Source organism: Leucoraja erinacea, chromosome 15 (assembly GCF_028641065.1).
Source record: "Leucoraja erinacea ecotype New England chromosome 15, Leri_hhj_1, whole genome shotgun sequence".
NCBI lineage: Eukaryota > Metazoa > Chordata > Chondrichthyes > Rajiformes > Rajidae > Leucoraja > Leucoraja erinaceus.
Window position 1 is genome coordinate 4,124,548 of NC_073391.1, and position 25,032 is coordinate 4,149,579.

General features: G+C 40.8%; 1 protein-coding gene across 2 annotated transcripts in view; it reads right to left on the reverse strand.

Annotated features, from left to right (window-relative positions):
- Positions 1-11,093: 11,093 nt before the first annotated feature.
- Positions 11,094-25,032, reverse strand: part of kif11 (kinesin family member 11) — an 80,455-nt gene continuing 66,516 nt past the window's right edge. For both annotated transcript variants that reach the window (XM_055646619.1, XM_055646621.1), the window contains exons 22-24: positions 23,462-23,619; positions 22,609-22,713; positions 11,094-11,678 (exon numbers count right to left, since the gene is read on the reverse strand). In XM_055646619.1, the coding sequence (XP_055502594.1) occupies positions 11,550-11,678; positions 22,609-22,713; positions 23,462-23,619 (392 nt within the window). In that variant the 3' untranslated portion in view covers positions 11,094-11,549. The remainder of the gene's footprint in view (positions 11,679-22,608; positions 22,714-23,461; positions 23,620-25,032) is intronic.

A 25,032-nucleotide genomic window follows, 5' to 3' on the forward strand; every position in this document is an offset into this window, starting at 1 on the left:
GAGTGGAAACACCCTCTCCACTTCCACTCTATGCAGGCTTTTTACTATTTGGTAAGTTTCTAAACCTCTAAACGCTTCTAGACTCCAGTGAGTAGAGACCCAGCGCCATCAAAAGCTCATATGTTAACCCACTCATTCCTGAGATCAGGCTGTTAAGAAATGTAACAGAACTCTGGAAACTCATGAAATACAACACCGGAAGAGATTAGAAAATTAAAGAGTATTCTTACCCAAGAATCTGAAAAAAATCAACAGCATTAAATTGTATTATCCTACATAGATAGGCAACACATGTCCCATTTTGAACATCCCAACTTCACAGTTCGAGACTAAATGTTTATTTATTTATTTATATCTCTTTAAATATAGGATAGGATAATATATATATTTCTGTTTAAGGGAATTTTATTGGTGCCTAATAGTTGAAGCCATACAGACAGAACTTGGATGTGTGACTTTTTGTGTCGGGATCCTTCTGCAGATTTAGAAACATAGAAACATAGAAATTAGGTGCAGGAGTAGGCCATTCGGCCCTTCGAGCCTGCACCGCCATTTAATATGATCATGGCTGATCATCCAACTCAGTATCCCGTACCTGCCTTCTCTCCATACCCTCTGATCCCCTTGGCCACAAGGGCCACATCTAACTCCCTCTTAAATATAGCCAATGAACTGGCCTCAACTACCCTCTGTGGCAGAGAGTTCCAGAGATTCACCACTCTGTGTGTGAAAAAAGTTCTCATCTCGGTTTTAAAGGATTTCCCCCTTATCCTTAAGCTGTGACCCCTTGTCCTGGACTTTCCCAACATCGGGAACAATCTTCCTGCATCTAGCCTGTCCAACCCCTTAAGAATATATTTATTTTTTTTTCCCCTTCCTCGGGCACGGAGTTGGGAATTTTTTCGTTTTACAAAGGCTACGGAAGTCTTTAGAATTCTAGCCACGTTAGTGTGGCTATCACTAACTACACTAATTGTAGATGTAGTTCTTTTTTCTTCACCCTACACTAACCAACCCTATCACTTTTCTTACTTTAAATATTTCTATAACTCAATGTTTGAATGGAAAAATAAGAATAATACAAGGAGATGTGATCGGAAGAACGATGTATTCGATTTTAAATTCATCTATTTGAGGCTCGGGAGCAGGGTCAGGTTCTATGTGTTGTACCTTCTGCCCGGTTATAGACCACCTCAGAAGCAATATGCAAGATGCTAACATGACAAGAAGGGGTCAGGGAATAACATTTTGTAGTTGGAATGTCAAGGGAATCAATGAACCAATTAAGAGAAGTAAAGTTTTGGCACACCTAAATTTAATCAAAACAGATATAATATTTCTTCAAGAAACACACCTTAAAAAGGAATCTCAACATAGACTTAAAGCTAAGTGGATTGCTGAATCATATAATTCCTCCTTTTCCCACAAGTCCAGAGGAGTTGCAATAGTAATTCGTAAAGGAATACCTTTTACGATCTCTTCAACAATAGTGGATATTGATGGTAGATATATTATATTAGTTGGAGAGTTAAATGGAGAAAAAGTGATCCTTCTTAATGTTTATGGGCCTAACTTCGATAACCCCACTTTTTTTAACAAAACATTTAATAAAATTCCTGAATTTACACAATACAAATTAATAATTGGAGGAGACTTCAATTGTACATTAGACCCATACTTAGATAGATCATCAAGGCAAAAAAAAGCAACATCCCAATCAAGTGTATTTTTAAATTCATTTATTAATACCACTAATATTAAGGATGTCTGGAGAATAGAAAACCCAACCGGACGGGAATATTCATTTTACTCACCAGTACACAAAACATACTCAAGAATAGATTACTTTTTAGTTGACTCTACGTTTATCCCATTTACTTATAATTCAAAATACCATAACATCATAATCTCAGATCACGCACCGGTAACATTCATGATTAAATTAAATGGAATGTCCGAGAAACAAACATATTGGAGACTTAACCCACAAATCTTGAACGAAAGATCATGCCAGGAATATATTATTAAACAAATTCAAATATTTTTTGAGGTAAATGACAACCCTGACACACCTACTTCTCTTATGTTCAAAGCGTATGTTCGAGGTACATTAATTTCTGCCCAAGCATTTTATAATAAAGAAAACAGGATTAAACAACAAGCACTGGAAAGTGAAATCAAGCAACTAGATATAGAAAATGCGAGAATACCATCTACGTTAAAACATAATAAAATTGCTGTATTGAAATATAAATTAAGCAAAATGTATTCAGAACAAGTAATAAAACTTTATCAAAAAACCAAACAATTACATTTTGAATTTGGAGACAAACCACAAAAATTATTAGCACGCCAGCTACGAAAAATGGAAGGGGAAAAAATAATTCATAAAATTAGAACAGAGACAGGAGAATTATTAAAAATGCCCAAGGATATAAATGATAGATTTCTCCAATACTATCATAACCTTTATTCAACTAAAACTGTAGCACAATCAGAAGGAATAGCAGATTTTTTAATAAAATGTAATTTAAAAGGTTTAGATTCAAACGATAGAGAATTATTAGAAAGGGAAATTACGATAAAGGATATTGAGGAGTCTATTGGCTCTCTAAAAAATGGTAAAGCAGTAGGGCCAGATGGTTTAGGTTCCGAATTTTACAAAAAATTTTATGATTTGCTTTGCCCACGCTTACAAAGACTGTATGAGTATATTTATACTCAACAGAAACTTCCAGACACTTTAAATGAATCTATAATAACTCTTATTCCTAAAGCTGATAAAGATCCGGAAGATCCGGGATCATACAGAGCAATTGCACTTCTGAATACAGACCAGAAAATATTAACTAAAATACTAGCACGTAGATTAAGTACAGTGATGAATAAATTAATACACCCTGACCAAACAGGCTTTATTCAGAAACGGTATTCATATTATAATCTAAGAAGATTATTTAATATTATATATTCCAAGAGAATTATTAATGAAGATTTAGCAATAATCTCACTTGACGCTGAAAAAGCATTTGATCAGGTCGAATGGCCTTATTTATTTTCGGTGATGGAAAAGATGCAGGTAGGGGAGAAATTTTGCACATGGATAAAACTGTTATATACAAATCCCACGGCTAGAATACTTACTAACCAAAGGCTGTCATCTAAATTTAGTCTATCTAGAGGTTGTAGACAAGGATGCCCGTTATCTCCATTACTATTTGCACTTGCTATTGAGCCACTGGCAGAAAGAATTAGGGGGCATCCGGAAATACACGGGTATAACACTAAGGACACAGTGAATAAAATTTCTCTATACGCAGATGACGTATTAATTTACATTACAAAACCAGAAATTAGTATCCCAAACTTATTAAAGCTAATAAACCAATTCGGTGCACTTTCAGGATACAGAATAAATTGGAATAAAAGTGAAATTATGCCAATAAGGGAACATAACAAACAGATAATACAACAATTTCCATTTAAAGTAGTAAATGAAAAATTTAAATATCTAGGTATTTATGTAACTAAGATATATACATCATTATTTAAAGCAAATTTCCCCCCATTATTGAATAAATTACATAAGAATATCCAATACTGGAAAACACTACCTATCTCAATGGTTGGCAAAATTAATGCCATAAAAATGATTTTTTTACCGCAAATATTATACCTTTTTCAGACGATTCCGATATACCTGGCAAAAAACTTCTTTAAAAAATTGGACTCTGTTGTTAATGATTTTATCTGGGATTATAAGAATCATAGGATAAACAAAAGACACCTGTGTAAATCAAAAAGTAATGGAGGCTTGGTTTTACCTAACTTTTTGTTTTATTTCTGGGCAGTTAATATTAAAAATATGAATTTCTGGTTGGAAGAAATAGACCAGCAACCAGACTGGTTAAAAATGGAAAAGGAAGATTGTATACCTTTTGATATTGGTTCGATATTATTTGCTACGTCTAAATTAAACAAAAAAATTTACAGGGAAAACCCTATAATATTTAGTGCTATAAGAATTTGGAAACAATTAAAAAAGACATTAAAATTAGATAACTTATCACTTTTTCTTCCAATTGTGAATAATCCGTTGTTTAAGCCTTCATGTTTAGACGGGGGTTTTACACAATGGAAGAATTATGGAATTAAAAATATGGGACAACTTTACAAGGAAGGCACCTTTCTGACATTTCAGGAGTTGCAACAGACTTATGGACTTCGAGGAAATGATTATTTCAGATATCTTCAACTTAGAGATTATGTAAAATCGAATTCTCAAAATTTTCTAATTAGAAACTCAGAAATTCTTGATGAATGTTGGAACAAACATCCTAATACAGAAAAATTAATATCTTATATATATAATATCTTATTAGACAGTGACATTCCTTCGACGGACTTACACAGACAATCATGGGAAAAAGAATTAAATCAAGTAATAACGAAAGACACTTGGGAAGAAAGTTTACAACACATACATCAGTGTTCACTAAACGCCAGACATTCTCTAATACAATTTAAAGTAATACATAGGTTACATTACTCAAAAACATAATTACATAAAATGTTTCAACATATCTCACCTATATGTGATAAATGTCAACATTTAGAAGCTACGTTATCGCATATGTTTGCAAACTGTACAAAAATTAAAAAATTCTGGGTAAATATTTTTAGTATAATATCCAAAGTAACCAACACACAATTGGAACCAAATCCAAAATTAATAATACTCGGAATATTAGAATTAAATCAAACATTTAGAATAACACAAATAAACTTTATTGATTATAGTTTAATAACAGGAAAAAAATTAATCCTAAAATTTTGGAAAGGCCCTACACAATCAAAATGTGGATTATAGAAATGACGGAGACCTTAAACGTGGAAAGAATCAGATTTTCCCTGTTGGACAAACAGGAATTATTCGTTGGAACATGGTCTCCTTTTATTGATTACTTAAAGGGCCAGAATAGTTCAGCACAGGAACCTGACTAGCACTCGGGCTAAAGATTGGATGAAATGCTACACTCTGAAATGTACGAACATATCTCGAACGATGTTTTTTAGTTTTAACAAATTTTTCCATTCTTCTTTAACTACCTCTTTCCCCCCTTTTTTTTTTTTTTGTTTTATTTTTTCTTTTCTTTCTTTTCTTCCTCTACTTCATCTATCTCTTTAGTTCTATCTAGTTTTAAAAAAATGAAGAAAAAGGTAAAAAGTATTGGAGACAATGTAATAATAACTGACAATATTATCAATTTAAAAATGTAAGACAGTAATGATGTAATAGATTATGTACCTATCTCCAATAAAAAATATTTTCAAAAAAAAAAAGAATTTTGTAAGTTTCTATAAGATCCCCTCTCAATCTCCTAAATTCTAGAGAGTATAAACCAATTTAAAATTGTACATAGATTATATTATTCAAAAACAAGATTGAACAAATTTTATCCAAATATATCCGCCACTTGTGATAAATGTCTAGCCCAAAAGGCAACTATAACACACTCCTTAGTTTCCTGCATAAAACTTTATAGATTTTGGAATGATATTTTTGAAATACTTACAAAATTATTCAAGACAAGAATGGAACCTAATACTGAAATGATTATATTTGGTGTAATGGAAGATGGGAATAAATTGAACGCATCTCAAAATCTATTCCTTAATTATGGTTTAATAATAGCAAAAAAATTAATACTTAAATTTTGGAAGGGTACATCAATACCAACGCTTAAAATGTGGATTGCAAGTATGTTGGACACCGCTCATCTTGAGGAAATGCGATTCCTCCTAATGGATAAATCAGACCAATTCATAACGAGTTGGTCTCCATTCGTCGTTTTTTTGGAATCATATGGTGCAACACAATTGTAAAAAATAACTGTTTCAGTACTGGACGAGGGTTGGTCAAGACTATAAATAATGATCTCCTTTTCTTTTCACTATTTTCTCTCTCAACTTTCTTCATTTACTCGTTTTCTTACTTCACACACTATATATTTCACATTTTTCTATCCTTTACTATCTAACCTCTTTTTCTTATTCTCATCTTTTTTCAATGTAACAAAAAAAAAAGAAGTTGTACATAAAATGTATTATGAAAATATATATTAGGCACTTTGGTGCCATATGACTGTGCTTACTTCTAATAAAATAAAATATAAAAAAAAAATAAAAATAAAAAAATAAATAAATAAACCAAGTCTATCCAGTCTTTCTTCATAAGACAGTCCTGACATCCCAGGAATCAGGCTGGTGAACCTTCTCTGCACTCCCTCTATGGCAATAATGTCCTTCCTCAGATTTGGAGACCAAAACTGCACGCAATACTCCAGGTGTGGTCTCACCAAGACCCTGTACAACTGCAGTAGAACCTCCCTGCTCCTATACTCAAATCCTCTTGCTATGAAAGCCAACATACCATTCGCTTTCTTTACTGCCTGCTGCACCTGCATGCCTACCTTCACTGCCTGGTGTACCATGACACCCAGGTCTCGCTGCATCTCCCCCTTTCCCAATCGGCCGCCATTTAGATAATAATCTGCTTTCCCGTTTTTGCCACCAAAATGGATAACCTCACATTTATCCACATTATACTGCATCTGCCAAACATTTGCCCACTCACCCAGCCTATCCAAGTCACCTTGCAGTCTCCTAGCATCCTCCTCACACCTAACACTGCCCCCCAGCTTAGTGTCATCCGCAAACTTGGAGATATTGCCTTCAATTCCCTCATCCAGATCATTAATATATATTGTAAATAGCTGGGGTCCCAGTACTGAGCCTTGCGGTACCCCACTAGTCACTGCCTGCCATTGTGAAAAGGACCCGTTTACTCCTACTCTTTGCTTCCTGTTTGCCAGCCAGTTCTCTATCCACATCAATACTGAACCCCCAATGCCATGTGCTTTAAGTTTGTATAATAATCTCTTATGTGGGACCTTGTCGAAAGCCTTCTGGAAGTCCAGACACACCACATCCACTGGTTCTCCCCTATCCACGCTACTAGTTACATCCTCGAAAAATTCTATAAGATTCGTCAGACATGATTTACCTTTCGTAAATCCATGCTGACTTTGTCCAATGATTTCACCACTTTCCAAATGTGCTGCTATCCCATCTTTAATAACTGACTCTAGCAGTTTCCCCACTACCGATGTTAGGCTAACTGGTCTGTAATTCCCCGTTTTTTCTCTCCCTCCCTTCTTAAAAAGTGGGGTTACGTTTGCTACCCGCCAATCCTCTGGAACTACTCCAGAATCTAAAGAGTTTTGAAAGATTATTACTAATGCATCCACTATTTCTGGAGCTACTTCCTTAAGTACTCTGGGATGCAGCCTATCTGGCCCTGGGGATTTATCGGCCTTTAATCCATTCAATTTACCCAACACCACTTCCCGACTAACCTGGATTTCGCTCAATTCCTCCACCTCCTTTGACCCGCGGGCCCCTGCTATTTCCGGCAGATCATTTATGTCTTCCTTAGAGAAGACGGAACCAAAGTAGTTATTCAATTGGTCCGCCATATCCTGGTTCCCCATGATCAACTCACCTGTTTCTGACTGCAAGGGACCTACATTTGTTTTAACTAATCTCTTTCTTTTCACATATCTATAAAAACTTTTGCAGTCAGTTTTTATGTTCCCTGCCAGTTTTCTTTCATAATCCATTTTTCCTTTCCTAATTAAGCCCTTCGTCCTCCTCTGCTGGTCTCTGAATTTCTCCCAGTCCTCCGGTATGCTGCTTTTTTCTGGCTAGTTTGTACGCATCATCCTTTGCTTTGATACTATTTGACCCAAATCGTCACCAATCTGTGATCTCCCAAGATGCTGCCTGCTGAGCTACCAGTTTATTTTGTAAACCAGCATCTACAGTTCCTTGTTTCTACCTGAAGCAACAAATCTAGAATCCATAAAACCATTTCATTCCTCTCTTGAAAACACTTGGTTTATGTTTGTGCCAGTTATTGGAAAAGTTGCATCAAATCATACTCACCTTTTCCCCTGCACCTTAAAATGCTCAAGTTTTCATCAAATAAGCGATTTCGGTATCTCGATAAACGCAAGGAATCATGGGATTTGTCAAAAGTCATTCTGAATTTTTAAAAAGCGAATGCAGCGCTGTATAAACTGTGAAATTGTTAACTATTCCACCAATTCTAATCTAGAATTCTGTCAACGCAATCGGTTCCTTTCTTGTTCTGCTGTCCACACACTATTTACAGTCCCAGTTCATTAATCTGCAATTATGAGATATTCAAAAAGTTAAATAATCTATAATTTTCATTTAATCCTTAATGTATTTGTTAATGGAATAAGAAAACATTACTTGTGTTTGAAACATCTTTATTCATAAATTATGTGTAAAAATATATTTAATCTGAGGCAGGCAGCGACTATATCAGTGTGATGTGGGCTGATGCTTTACCTACAGGCAGTGTGAGTGTACCGTTAGGGCAAAGATTAATCTCCAAGGAAAACTGAGTACAGGGTTGGCCCTGTTAAGGAGCCGCCAATCCGATATAAGACGTTTAACTGGGAAATCCCTGCCCTTCAGTATCGGATAGATTGAGTGGAGGGTCTGTGCTGTTCCAAGTTTGCAGTGGTTGTGGTGTGTTTACCCTAGCCATCTCACCCAGTCCACGTTGACCAGCAGTTCGCCAGCCCTTGTTAGCAGAGGCTCTTTGTGCAGGTGTTACCCCAAAGCCCAAAAGTTTTGCGGAGGTTCTGCGTTAGGATCGGGCACACAGCGAGCTCGCGAGAGGGCTGTCAGATCAGAGCAGGCCCGGTTGGCGAGTGGCGGAATTTAACGAGTCATTAATTAATTGACCCACATCGTCACCAATATGTGGGGCGGGCGGTGCCTCCTTCAAAGAGAGTGAGAACAGGTCCCGCCAGCTGGGGAGCTGCAACCCACTCCTGAGTGAAGCCTCGAGTTTGGCTGCGGTTCTATGGCTGCAATTCTCATATTTATCACCACCCAGTCACCCGGACCCGGCTCACAACTGTGGGCTCTGACAGACTGGAACCAACCAACCCCAGAGGTTAAAGCAACAGCATCTTTATTTAAGCCAACCCACCTCGAAAGTTTAACCAGCCTGTTTGAATCCAATTGGAACTTTCCAACCTACCCCCCCACACTGCACACTCACCTTGTTTCCTTCAATCCAGGAAGGTTGTTTAGGACAGTCTCAAATTGTTTGACCACAGAACTCGCAATTCGTGTAAATCAATATCGAATTTGAATGGCTGTGATTCAGGCTATTGATTTGATAATTGACAGGTTTATTCCAGGCATTCTTGCGTTTCCACGGCTGGTGTGCTGTATTGAATAAATAATTTAAATAGATACAGTTGTGGATTTGTGCAGCCTGCAGTATGCGGTGGCCTGCTGCTGACATATTTGAAGGACCCATTTATCTATAAATCTCATTGAAATGCATACGCAGATCTGTACACACACACACACACACACACAGTAGCTCAGCTGGATAATGTTTATCCCGAATGGCGTGGGCATGTGCAAGTTGTAATACCCAAAACACTTATTCCCATTGGCAAGCTACTAATTAATTTGTTTTCACCATTGTGTAGGTCGTTCACTTCAGATAAAATGTAACACCTGGAAATAAATTTTCTAACATCATCTCTGATTCTTTAGCCAAATATTTTTAAGGCAGGGTCTTCTAGTTAGCACAATTTTTGTTTTAAACAACTCACCGCACCACTCAGCCTTAAACACATTTTCCTTGAGTTTTTTTCTACTTTAAGGAGAACATTGCCTCCTCTGGTAGCTCCATATAAATTGACGTCAAACCCTTCTACCATAGTGTTATAGAGTGTGGAAACAGACCCTTTGGCCCAACTTGCCCACACCAGCCAACATGTCGCAGCTACACTAGTCCCAGCGGCCCGCATCTGGTCCATATCCCTCCAAACCTGTCCGATCCATGTACATGTCTGTCTCTTAAACGTTGGGATAGTTCCTGCCTCAACTACCTCCTCTGGCAGCTTGTTCCATACACCCACCACCCTCACTATGAAAAAGTTACCCCCTCAGATTCCTAGTAATACCTTTCTCCTTCATTGTAAACTTATGTCCTCTGGTCCTCGATTCACCTACTCTTGGCAAAAGACTCTGTGCATCTACCCAATCTATTACTCTCATGATCTTATATATCTCTATAAGATCACCCCTCATGCTCCTGCGCTCCAAGGAATAGAGACCCAGCCTACTCAACCTCTCCCTACACCTCACACCCTCTAGTCCTGCCAACACCCTTGCAAATCTTCTCTGTGCCCTTTCCAGCTTTCCTATAACATGGTGCCCAGAAGTGAACACAATACACTAAATGAGACTTAACCAACATCTTATACAACCGCAACATGACCTTTCAACTTCTACACTCAATACTCTGACTGATGAAGGCCAATGTGCCAAATGCCTTTTTGACCACCCAATCTACTTGCACTCCTAGATCCCTCTGCTCCACACCACCCCCCAGAGCCCTACCATCCATAGTATAGATCCTGCCCATGTTAGACTTCCCAAAATGCAACACCTCACATTTCTCTGCATCAACCATTCCTCAGCCCACCTGGCCAATCGATCAAGATCCTGCTGCAATTTTTCACAACCATCTTCACTACCTGAAAACCACCCCCATCAATATCTTTCCCTCCCTTTCACCTGGTCATACAGCATGGAAACATGCCAATCAGCAGGCACCTACCAATGTTAATCCTGTCTTTCAACAGTTATGCATTAATGCCTAGGGGATTTGGGTGTGCACCTACATCAGTCTTACATGCCATTGGTGACTCGACTTCCACCACTCTTCCAGGTACCTATCACTACAGATGAAAAAAAAAATCTTCCTACATTCCCACTCAATCTATTGATCCAGGTTCTCAATTTTTTAATTCACATAATTTCTAAATTGTGGAATTGAAACCTGGAACAACTCCTGGCACTTCCAGAGACAGGGGGAGCAAGGTGGACAAGAGAGCCATTCCTCTTTGAGATGTCCTTTGCATGAAGCTTCTCCTTTTGGCTGAGGTGGGCAGTAGAGATACAGACAATGTGATCATATTACTTTATTTGTTGTCTCTTTAAAAATACACTTTCAATAAAAATTAAGTTCCATTGCACATTGTCTACATTTACACAGAAGATTGTTTGAAACCATTATGGAACATTTATTTATTTTGCTAATGAGAAACAAGTATATATACACTTAACACAGATCAGGGTTAAGATACAAAATTAACCAAAAAGTATAGAAAAGTTAGATAACCCAGCAGTAGTTGTATTGTGACAGAGAACATATCTAAACAATTAATGGAAACTAAAGTACACTGTTTGAAATAAAGGTTTAAATTGATTAAATGTACAAGGAAGAGGCAATGATTGAATGACACAATCTTTGAAAGTTAGAATTTTGAAGCACTCAAAAACTAGATAGGCAGCAAAAACTGTAGGAACGGAAGAAATTCAGGTATTGAAGATGCAATTGAAATTATAGCTGTTTGGCAATATTAATTATGTACCCGTAATGGTAATTTAGATTTTACTGCCGCCGGGACAGAATTGTCTTCAATTGACTTTGACGGGTCAAAACTGGCAGCATTTTTATTCTCCTTGTCGTTTTTGTGGCTTTTCTTGAACTATAGAAGATGAAATAAAACAATAATCAATTTGTTGTATGCAAACAACAATAGATTGAATTTAAAATAATGGAAAAAATAATACAATTTTCTAATTTAGATTAATGAAGCTCAGCATCTCATTAATGTACAGCACTAAGACACAGCAAGGCACATAATAAATAAATAAATATCAGGCGATAAATCAATCCGTTACGGTGAGGTCTGCAGGAATGCAAAATTAAAAGATCAGCATAAACAGTAATCCAGGAAAAAAGGAAATGGTAAAGATATTCCGCAAATACTTTGTTGTCCTTTCAGTTGATGAAGCCATTCAGATATCTGTGGGAATCAAGCTTCTGATGAGAAAGGCAAATTAATGTCAGTAAACTCATAAGCATCAACTGTGGAGAAGTTAACAAAGATTTTACTGCAGAAATGAAGTAGGGCTATCAAACTGCATAACTCCCCCCCCCCCCCCCCCCCCCCCCTTCTGTCGTAAGGTAGACTGAGACCAACCTCCCCCCCCCCCCCCCCCCCAATCTTTGCACATCCACAATCCTTTCCACTCATCACTTTAATCTCATGTTTCATGTATTTAGTGTTTTTATGACTGTTGGCAGATCAATTTCTTTCCTGGGATAAATAAAGTTCTATCATAGCGTATTGTATTGAAGAGGAGCGAGGGCAACAGATTGCCCGGACCTGATGACTCAATCCTTGAATTTTCAAAAGGTGAATTTGTTGGTTCCAATTTTCCAGAATTTACGGGAAACAAGGATCCATTGACCAGCTAACTTCAAACCTGTAGTTGGGGAAATGCAAAAAAACCCAGTATTTATTTTGGGGCAGTGCGCTTTGGATCATCATCATGGATCTATGAAATAACATGTTCAAAGTATTTGCTAAGTTACTAGTTAGCTACCTTTCTGAAATAGTGAAGGAGAGAACCAGTGGATGAAATGGATTTGAATTTACAGATTATGTTCAATTAAGTGTCACCCGAGAGCTAATTAGATGGGTGTGGTGGGGCACTAGGCAGAAAAGTGATCACATGTTAACAAATCCTCAATTTATGATAATCAATAGCCTGAAGTGATATCTGGATCCATTAATCAATGCAGCCTTCAGCCTGATATTAAAATACATATCACTTAGAAAATCAGAACATACATTTATTTACAAAGCTAGCATATAAAGGGGATGCAAAACGGCTGCAATGGAAGTTAGATGTTAAAAACTGACAATATATAAAATACCAGATTAAGTGGGACCCGTTGGGTTCCATGTTCACACGGGAGGGCTGGTCCCCCGCCGCAATATTCCACCTCTCCACCAATTCCAATATTGGTGGCCAGTGGGAGGGGAGCTTTCTGGAGAGCTGGTATGGGTGTTGTCGACTGCAGGGACTACTGGTCTCCAGAGGGCTAGTATGGACATTGTGGGCCAAATGGATTCTTGGGATGGCAGCTCAGTCCCTCAAGCCCGATGTGCTGGCAGCTCACTCACGGCTGGTGGGCTGGCAGTTGACTCACGGCTATTCGTAATAGCATTAAATAGCATTCGTAATGTGGATGAGTTGAATGCGCAGATAGCTATGAATGACTATGATATAGTTGGGATCACGGAGACATGGCTCCAGGGTGACCAAGGCTGGGAGCTGAACATCCAGGGATATTCAATATTCAGGAGGGATAGACAGAAAGGAAAAGGAGGTGGGGTAGCGTTGCTGGTTAGAGAGGAGATTAACGCAATAGAAAGGAAGGACATTAGCTTGGAGGATGGGGAATCGATATGGGTAGAGCTGCGAAACACTAAGGGGCAGAAAACGCTAGTGGGAATGGTGTACAGGCCACCTAACAGTAGTAGTGGAGTTGAGGATGGCATCAAACAGGAAATTAGAAATGCGTGCAACAAAGGTAAAACAGTTATAACGGGTGACTTCAATCTACATATAGATTGGGTGAATCAAATTGGCAGGGGTGCTGAGGAAGAGGATTTCTTGGAATGTATGCGGGATAGTTTTCTAAACCAACATGTAGAGGAACCAACGAGAGAGAGCAGGCTATTCTGGACTGGGTATTGAGTAATGAGGAAGGGTTAGTTAGCAGTCTCTTTGTGCGTGGCCCCTTGGGCAAGAGTGACCATAATATGGTTGAGTTCTTCATTAGGATGGAGGATGACATTATTAATTCAGAAACAAGGGTCCTGAACTTCAAGAAAGGTAACTTTGAGGGTATGAGACGTGAATTGGCCAAGATAGACTGGCAATTGATTCTAAATGGGTTGACGGCAGATATGCAATGGAAGGCATTTAAAGACTGCATGGATGAACTACACCAATTGTTAATCCCAGTTTGGCAAAATAATAAATCAGGGAAGGTAGTGCATCTGTGGATAACAAGGGAAATCAGGGATAGTATCAAAGCAAAAGAGGAAGCGAACAAATTAGCCAGAAAAAGCAGCATACCGGAGGACTGGGAGAAATTCAGAGACCAGCATAGGAGGACAAAGGGATTAATTAGGAAAGGGAAAATAGATTATGAAAGAAAACTGGCAGGGAACATAAAAACTGACTGCAACATTTTTTATAGATATGTGAAGAGAAAGATTAGTTAAAACAAATGTAGGTCCCTTGCAGTCAGAAATAGGTGAATTGATCATGAGGAACAAGGACATGGCAGATCAATTGAATAACTACTTTGGTTCCGTCTTCACTAAGGAAGACATAAATAATCTGCCGGAAATAGCAGGGGACCGCGGGTCAAATGAGATGGAGGAACTGAGTGAAATCCAGGTTAGCCGGGAAGTGGTGTTAGGTAAATTGAATGGATTAAAGGCCGATAAATCCCCAGGGCCAGATAGGCTGCATCCCAGAGTACTTAAGGAAGTACAGGTGCACAACCTTTTATCCGGTGTTCCAGAAACCGAAAAGCTCCGAAAACCGGCCATTTTTTCCAGATGTCGTCTGCGCACCAAAGCTCGCGTTTGGCGCCAAACTTGACCCAAAAACGACCCACGGTCAACCCAGGTCTGTACTAGTGTAGCGGCTGCCTCCTCCCCGGAGACCGGGAGACGCTTAAACATCTGTAAATCATTGCTTAAATGTTAGTCAGTTAGTTTGGAGGGCTTTTATGTGAAGGGGGGTGAAGGGGTAAACTTTAATTCTTAGTCCCCTACCTGGTCGGAGAGGCGGGGAGCGGTCAATGCCTTACCGGGTCGCTGTGCAGTAAGCTCCGCAGCGCTGTGGCCGGTGGGGCCGCGGGCGGCGCCAGTTGTAGCTCCTTCCGCGGCAACTCTACCCCTGGCTGCGAGGCGCTCCAAAACCAGCGCGGCCCGCGGCCGGACGCCCCAGCTCCGCACCAGCGGGGTGCGGGCAATGCCTTACCGGGTCACCGTGCGGCAAGCTCCGGAGCGCTGTGGCCGCCGACACACAACATCGCGGAGCGTCGCTGGATTTGGAGCCGCGCAGCCAGGGGTAGAGTTGCCGGGGTCGGAGCTCCAACCGGCGCCACCCGCGGCCGGATGGAGCCCCCAGCCCGCGGCTCCAAATCCAGCGACGCTCCGCGAATGTTGGAAGAAGGCGGCCACAGCGCTCCGGAGCTTGCCGCACCGCGACCCGGTAAGGCATTGCCCGCACCCCGCTGGTGCGGAGCTGGGGCGTCCGGCCGCGGGCCGCGCTGGATTTGGAGCGCCTCGCAGCCAGGGGTAGAGTTGCCGGGGTCGGAGCTACAACCGGCGCCGCCCGCGGCCGGACGGAGCCCCCAGCTCCGCGAGGTTGGGAGTCGCTGACCAGGTAGGGGACTAAGAATTAAAGTTTCCCCCTTCACCCCTACACCACCACCACCACATAAAATCCCTCCAAACTAACTGACTAACATTTATGCAATGATTCTCCCGGTCTCCGGGGAGGAGGCAGCTGCTCCAGACTTTTCAAGCCGCCCGCGCTACCTACCTAATCTACGCTAAAAATCTTCCATTCTGAAATCCGAAAATGTCCGAAATCCGACAAGTGTCTGGTCCCAAGGCTTTCGGATAAAAGGTTGTGCACCTGTAGCCCCGGAAATAGTGGATGTATTAGTGATAATTTTTCAAAACTGTTTAGATTCTGGAGTAGTTCCTGAGGATTGGAGGTTAGCTAATGTAACCCCACTTTTTAAAATGGGAAGGAGAGAGAAAACGGGGAATTACAGACAAGTTAGTCTAACATCGGTAGTGGGGAAACTGCTAGAGTCAGTTATTAAAGATGGGATAGCAGCACATTTGGAAAGTGGTGAAATCATTGGACAAAGTCAACATGGATCTATGAAAGGTAAATCATGTCTGACGAATCTTATAGAATTTTTCGAGGATGTAACTAGTAGAGTGGATAAGGGAGAATCAGTGGATGTGTTATATCTGGACTTACAGAAGGCTTTCGACAAGGTCCCACATAACAGATTAGTATACAAATTTAAAGCACATGGTATTGGGGGGTTCAGTATTGATGTGGATAGAGAACTGGCTGGCAGACAGGAAGCAAAGAGTAGGAGTAAACGGGTCCATTTCAGAATGGCAGGCAGTGACTAGTGGCGTACCGCAAGGCTCAGTGCTGGGACCCCAGCTATTTACAATATATATTAATGATCTGGATGAGGGAATTGAATGCTACATCTCCATGTTTGCGGATAACACGAAGCTGGGGGGAAGTGTTAGCTGTGAGGAGGATGCTAGGAGGCTGCAAGATGATTTGGATAGGCTGGGTGAGTGGGCAAATGCATGGCAGATGCAGTATAATGTGGATAAATGTGAGGATATCCACTTTGGTGGCAAAAACAGGAAAGTAGATGATTATCTGAATGGTGGCCGATTAGGAAATGGGGAGATGCAACGAGACCTGGGTGTCATGGTACACCAGTCAATGAAAGTAGGCATGCAGGTGCAGCTGGCAGTGAAGAAAGCGAATGGTATGTTAGTATTCATAGCAAAAGGATTTGAGTATAGGAGCAGGGAGATTCTACTGCAGTTGTACAGGGTCTTGGTGAGATCACACCTGGAGTATTGCATACAGTTTTGGTCTCCTAATCGGAGGAAAGACATTCTTGCCATGGAGGGAGTGCAGAGAAGGTTCACCAGACAGATTCCTGGGATGTGAGGACTTTCATATGAAGAAAGACTGGATAGACTCGGCTTGTACTCGTTAGAATTTAGAAGATTGAGGGGGGATCTTATAGAAACTTACAATATTCTTAAGGGGTTGGACAGGCTAGATGCAGGAAGATTGTTCTCGATGTTGGGGAAGTCCAGAACAAGGGGTCACAGTTTAAGGATAAGGGGGAAATCTTTTATGACCGAGATGAGAAAAACATTTTTCACACAGAAAGTGGTGAATCTCTGGAATTCTCTGCCACAGAAGGTAGTTGAGGCCAATTCATTAGCTATATTTAAGAGGGAGTTAGATGTGGCCCTTGTGGCTAAAGGGATCAGGGGGTATGGAGAGAAGGCAGGTACGGGATACTGAGTTGGATGATCAGCCATGATCATATTGAATGGCGGTGCAGGCTAGAAGGGCTGAATGGCCTACTCCTGCACCTAATTTCTATGTTTCTATTCCTTGAAATTCCATTTCAAGCAGAGTGCAAGGCCACCAAATTCAAATCCATTTTCCTACCATTTCAAGCAGAGCGCAAGGCCACCAAATCCAAGTGCAGTTTCATACCATTCAAGGAGGGTGCAAGGCCACCAAATTCAAATGCAGTTTCATATCATTTCATGCAGGGTGCAACGACAACACATTCAAGTGCAGTTTCATACCATTTCATGCAGGCTGCAAGGCCACCACATTCAAATGCAGTTTCATACCATTTCAAGCAAGGTGAAACCACCATAAAACCACACACACCACACACAGTTCAGTAGACATTCAGTGTGTTCAGTTGATTCACAGCTCAGACAGAGTTGTGACCTCTCCCTCCCCCATCATGCAGAGACTGAGCCACACCCACACTTCTGGGCTTTATAATCCCTCCCCCTTTCACCGGAAAAGGTATGGCCTTCATGGCGTGATTGACAGGAGAGATTCTCAACATTTTTTAAACACTAATAACACTTTTATATTTAATTGATGGCAAGAATCCTCTGCTCCTGATCAGCAGAGGGGGACTGAGTAAGATGGGCAAAAATCACAGCCGTAAGTGGTAGCATTTTACCTAAAATCAATATAGTGCAAACAGGAAGTTGTCAAGTCTAGACAAACAACCCTTTGCAGTGCTTTTTCACTTCAACCCAAAACCCGCCCAAACAACCATTTACAGTGCATTTTCACTTAACCATATAACAATTACAGCACGGAAACAGGCCATATCGGCCCTACAAGTCTGTGCCGACACAACTTTTTTTCCCTTAGTCCCACCTGCCTGCACTCATACCATAACCCTCCATTCCCTTCTCATCCATATGCCTATCCAATTTATTTTTAAATGATACCAACGAACCTGCTTCCACCACTTCCACTGGAAGCTCATTCCACACCGCTACCACTCTCTGAGTAAAGAAGTCCCCCTCATGTTACCCCTAAACTTCTGTCCCTTAATTCTGAAGTCATGTCCTCTTGTTTGAATCTTCCCTATTCTCAAAGGGAAAAGCTTGTCCACATCAACTCTGTCTATCCCTCTCATCATTTTAAAGACCTCTATCAAGTCCCCCCTTAACCTTCTGCGCTCCAGAGAATAAAGACCTAACTTATTCAGCCTTTCTCTGTAACTTAGTTGTTGAAACCCAGGCAACATTCTAGTAAATCTTCTCTGTACTCTCTCTATTTTGTTGACATCCTTCCTATAATTGGGCGACCAAAATTGTACACCATACTCCAGATTTGGTCTCACCAATGCCTTGTACAATTTTAACATTACATCCCAGCTTCTATACTCAATGCTCTGATTTATAAAGGTTAGCATACCAAAAGCTTTCTTTACCACCCTATCTATATGAGATTCCACCTTCAAGGAACTATGCACGGTTATTCCCAGATCCCTCTGTTCAACTGTATTCTTCAATTCCCTACCATTTACCATGTACGTCCTATTTTGATTTGTCCTGCCAAGGTGTAGCACCTCACATTTATCAGCATTAAACTCCATCTGCCATCTTTCAGCCCATTTTTCCAAATGGCCTAAATCACTCTGTAGACTTTGGAAATCCTCTTCATTATCCACAACACCCCCTATCTTGGTATCATCTGCATACTTACTAATCCAATTTACCACACCTTCATCCAGATCATTGATGTACATGACAAACAACAAAGGACCCAACACAGATCCCTTAGGCACCCCACTAGTCACCTACCTCCAACCCGATAAACAGCCATCCACCATTACGCTCTGGCTTCTCCCATTCAGCCACTGTTGAATCCATCTTGCTATTCCTGCATTTATACCCAACAGTTGAACCTTCTTAACCAACCTTCCATGAGGAACCTTGTCAAAGGCCTTACTAAAGTCCATATAGACAACATCCACTGCTTTACTCTCGTCAATTTCCCTAGTAACCTCTTCAAAAAATTCAAGAAGATTAGTCAAACATGACCTTCCAGGCACAAATCCATGTTGACTGTTCCTAATCAGACCCTGTTTATCCAGATGCTTATATATATTATCTCCAAGTATCTTTTCCATTAATTTGCCCACCACTGAAGTCAAACTAACAGGTCTATAATTGCTAGGTTTACTCTTAGAACCCTTTTTAAACAATGGAACAACATGCGCAGTACGCCAATCCTCGGGGACTATTCCCGTTTCTAATGACATTTGAAATATTTCTGTCATAGCCCCGGCTATTTCTACACTAACTTCCCTCAATGTCCTAGGGAATATCCTGTCAGGACCTGGAGACTTATCCACTTTTATATTTTTCAAAAGTGTCAGTACTTCTTTTACTTTGAACCTCATAGTATCCATAGCTACTCTACTAGTTTCCCTTACCTCACATAATTCAATATCCTTCTCCTTGCTGAATACCGAAGAAAAAAATTGTTCAATATCTCCCCCATCTCTTTTGGCTCTGCAGATAGCTGTCCACTCTGTCTCTCCAATGGACCATTTTTCTCCCTCGTTATCCTTTTGCTATTAATATAGCTGTAGAAACCCTTTGGATTTACTTTCACCGTACTTGCCAAAGCAACCTCATATCTTCTTTTAGCTTTTCTAATTTCTTTCTTAAGATTCTTTTTACATTCCTTATACTCCTCAAGCACCTTATTTACTTCATGCTGCCCATAATTATTGTAGATCTCCCTCTTTTTCCGAACGATGTCCAATTTCCCTTGAAAACCAGGGCTCTTTCCAATTTTTACTGTTTCCTTTCAACCAAACAGGAACATAAAGATTCTGTACTCTTAAAATTTCCCCTTTAAATGTCCTCCATTTCTCTTCTACATCTTTCCCATAAAACAAAATGTCCCAGTTCACTCCTTTTAAATCATCTCGCATCTCATCAAGGTTAGCCTTTCTCCAATCAAAAATCTCAACCCTAGGTCCAATTCTGACCCTCTCCATAATTATATTGAAACTAATGGTATTGTGATCACTGGACCCGAAGTGCTCCCCAACGCATACCTCCGCCACCTGTCCCGTCTCATTTCCCAACAGGAGGTCCAGCACTGCCCCATCTCTAGTAGGTGCCTCTATGTATTGCTGCAAAAAACTATCCTGCACACATTTTACAAACTCCAAACCATCCAGCCCATTTACAGAATGTGTTTCCCAGTCTATGTGTGGAAAGTTGAAATCTCCCACAATCACTACCTTGTGCTTACTATCTGCTTAATAGCTGCTATCTCCTTACATATTTGCTCTTCCAATTCTCGTTCCCCATTTGGCGGTCTATAATACACCCCTATAAGTGTTGCTACACCTTTCCCACTTCTCAGTTCCACCCAAATAGCCTCCCTAGATGAGCCCTCCAATCTATCCTGCCAAAGCACTGCTGTAATATCTTCCCTGACTAGTAATGCAACACCTCCACCTCTTGCCCCTCTAATTCCATCACACCTGAAGCAACGAAATCCTGGAATATTTAGTTCGCCAATCACAGCCCTCCTGCAACCATGTTTCACTGATCGCCACAACATACTTCCAGGTGTCTTTCCAGACTCCAAGCTCATCCACCTTTCTTACAATGCTCCTAGCATTAAAATATGCACATTTAAGAAACTCTTATTCTGTTTATTTCCTTTTTTTTCTTTCTCCTCGTGTCCGAGTGCTTCCCTTTTCTGCTTCCTGCCTCCCATTCTGTCTACTAGCTTTCTCTATTTGAGTCCCAACTTCAACCCAAACAACTATTTGCAGTGCATTTTTACTTCAAACCAACCATATTTTCATTTTCAAACCACATTGAGGGCACTCACAGTTGAGTAGACATGTGTTCAGTGTTATTCAGAGCTCAGAGAGACGTGACCCTCTGGCTTCCTTCTTTTCACACAGAGAGTGGTGAATCTCTGGAACTCTCTGCCACAGAGGGTAGTTGAGGCCAGTTCATTGGGTATATTTAAGAGGGAGTTAGATGTGGCCCTTGTGGCCAAGGGGATCAGAGGGTCTGGAGAGAAGGCAGGTACGGGATACTGAGTTGGATGATCAGCCATGATCATATTAAATGGCGGTGCAGGCTCGAAGGGCCGAATGGCCTACTCCTGCACCTAATTTCTATGTTTCCTCCATCTTGCAGAGCCTAAGTGAGGCACACCACTTCCTGGTTTTATAGCCCCTCCCCTCCCTCCAGCAGGGGCACCAGAGAGAATGGCTAATTTTTTTTAAACATTAATATCTCTCTGATTTTTCATCGATGGGAAAAATCCTCTGGTCCCGGAATGCGGAGGGGGGCTTTGAGCGAGGTGGCCAAAAATGTCCGAAGGTGCCGGCGTTCTCTCGGAAATCGAAGCACAGTGAGCCAAAAGCGGTCAAGATCAGACTTTTAGTAATATAAGATATATATATTTTTCCCTTAAAGAATAATCATGCCTTAAAATGGGCATCTAGTCGATCATTAGATAAATCCCCTCATCAAAAGGATTGGGGTTGTGGGGGGATGTGTTGTCTAGCGATTGATTTGGTAGACTAAGACAATATTGCCTTAAATTTAGAGGATTAAGATGACCACAGGCAGAAACTTAAATTTCATGGGGCTTAACAGGGTGCTACTGGGCAATGAATGGAGATATCAGACCTGAAGGTGTCAGTCTCAGAATAAGCCACACATAGAATCAGAAATATCTTTGGTCAAAAGGCGTGACGAACATTTGGAGTTGCAGCGGGATGATGGCCGTTCAGTAAGAGTGCAGTTAAGGAAGAGGTAATGAGACTTCTGGATATGAAAGACTCAGAGGACAGCAGAAGAAGACATGGTCCAGGATGATGAAGAACTCCAATGTGACTGGATGATAGAGTATGCTGAAAGGGCCAAATAGGCTATTACTGTTACTAAACTTCTAACTAAGAAAAATGAACGCAGCAACACAAGCTTCAAGCCACGGGCGCAGACTTACCATGGCGGAGCCTGCAATCATTTGCCGAGGAACCCCAGTGAAAGTGCTCCGACCATGGGGCCCGTGGACTTTAACACCGTGAAGCCGCGGTCTCCGGTGAGAAGAGGCCGACTTGGGAGATCCTCGCTTGGGAATGTTCCGATCTGTACCGACGCCGGAGTTTCCATCATCCTTGGATATCGGACCCCATCGGCTGCAGCGAACTGCAGAGGGTTCAGCTCCGACCACGGGTGAACAAAGGAGGAAGATGACTGGACTTTATTGCCTTCCATCACAGTGAGGAATGTGGATTCCACTGTGGTGGATGTTTTAGTTAAATTTTATTTTATGTGGCTGGGGTATTGCTTTTCACTTAGTATGGCAACTCAAATTTCACTGTACCTTAATTGGTGCATGTGACAATAAATACAAACTTGAACATTGAAGAATTACCTGGAAGAATGGTGCACCACCATGGTGGCAGAAATCCTCAGTACTCTTCTCACTGGCCATACTGTCACTACTACTTGTGCTCATTTGTTCATCGTCCACATTGTTCTGAAATCAATCAAAATTTGGCCAACAAATTTTAATGCTTGGATTTTGGTTCATGATAATTTTCTTTTACAGAATCAGGATACACTAACGCATTACCAACCTAAGCCTGGCATGCAGGAGGACAATTCTTAAATCTAGTGATATCCTCAGCTAACATTAGCAGGCACAGGACATACAGGGAAATTAACCCATGTCCACGCAATATTAGTTACGTCTACGAATAAATGTTTTGAAATTTAGCTCCCTACTTGTTCAAGAAAGCAATAATAGAAAATTAAAAGCATTTTCTTCAAACAACTCAGTTGAACATTCAGGTGTGCTGTCATCACCATTATTCAAAGGTGCGATTGAATGGAAGTTAAGTAATGTAAGTATGTTTATTGGGATAAAAGTCTAAATCTTTGTAGTGTTTTGAATTGTAAAGTTCAAATCTTTCTAAAACTGAACGAGGTATTAAAATTCTTGATTTTCTCTTGGTCTGAAATGGGTAGGATCCTGATTTGCACTCTTCTTAGTAGGTTGTTCCTTCTATGACACCAGAGAATAAATATGCACAAACAAAAGAATTCTGAAAACTCTAATCATCACCAATTAGAACATGCTGGAAGTCCTGCCAAAAAGCAGTTAATAACACTAAGGTAGACACAAAATGCTGGAGTAACTCAACGGGCCTGGCAGCATCTATGGAGAGAAGGAATGGGTGGTATTTCAGGTCGAAACCCTTCTTCACACCCTTAATAACACTTACCAGCTCAGGAATGGCTTCCTCTTGGAGATACACGGCAGGAGGCAGAGAACTCTGTAATTCCTGCTGCAGTTCATTGTGCAGAACAACCAAGACATCACGTGGCTCTGTTCTGGAGAGCGTGCTTGGGTATGGATAATTTTTCCGCTGTGGCGTGGTACCTAAAAATCAAAATGCAATTATTACCAATTAACAGAATAATACAATCTCCAAAGTGGCCTCCTTTGCTACACTTTTCTTTATGGCCAAATGATTCCTCAAACCAGCAGGTAGCCACTGTTGGTCAACTTGATGAAGCTTAATTCTATTCACAACTGCTGATGCACTTCTAGTATTAGATATCTGATCAGGAGAAATGGCAGCACAGACAGTTACTCCTTCATTAACCCCATGAACCACCAGTAACCTGCAGCACACCATCGGTACAATAAAACCCAAGTCAAAACTTGCCTCTTCTAAATATAAATGGAGAAATAAGCCAAATATCACAAGCATGTGAAAATACCAGAAAACAGGAATCTTCTCTGCCAAAGTCATTTAAGAACTGCAATTTATCTGAAATATTTGCATGATCATGTTGTGTCAGAAATCGGTTATTGAATTCAAAGTAATCATTGTCAAGCTAAGCGCACGTTGTATACCAACGTAAAGATTTTAATTATCAGCATTTCAGTGGCTGCCGGTGGTGCTAGCAATGGCTGCCTCACCAACAGTTTGTATGTCCCTTCCTTCTTTGTGTTGTAACAGCATGTGTTAAATATATGTTTTTAGTGTTCTTTAGCTTGTGAGGGGTGGGTTGAGGGGTGGGACCTTTTTCTAATCTTTTACCTCGACGGAGAAGCGATTTTTTTTCCCGTATCGTATCTCCGTCCGCACTGCAGCCTAACATCGAGGAGTTGGCGGCCTTTGCTGGAGACCGACGTTTGAGAGCTCCACCGCGGGACTTTAACATCACGGAGCCCAGCATCCCTTTGCCAGGGATCGACCTTGGTGCTCCAACCGTGGGTGCCTGCAGACTTAACATCACGCAGTTCGCGGCCTCTGTTGAGAGACCGACTTCAGGAACTCCAAGCCGCAGGAGCTTCGACCGCCCCAACAGATGGTTCGACTGCCCCAACCATGGGAGAATAAAGAGGAAGAGGATTGGACTTTATTGCCTTCCATCACAGTGAGGAATCCGCTGTGGTTGATGTTTATGTTAACTTTTATGTAGTTGTGTGCCTTGTTGCTTTTTTTTCCCATATGGCTGTATGGTAATTCGGATATCACTGTATCTTAATTGGTACATGTGACAATAAAAGACAAATTTGCATAATAACTCCAACATAAATATTTACCCGAGGAAAGTTGTTCCTGGGACTTTTACAGATAGCCACATTGTAAAACATGCTTATTAATACGATTATGTTTCACATATCATTTTAGTTGGAATTCAAAACTACCCCAAGTTCCCTGACCTTCAGTGAGATTCCATTACTGAAACACCTTTCAGAATCTTCAAGGGACAATTCCCTTTGTGACAGGCTGGTCCACTTCCTCTTTATCATCAAATACAGCAAGTCCCCATGTAACCT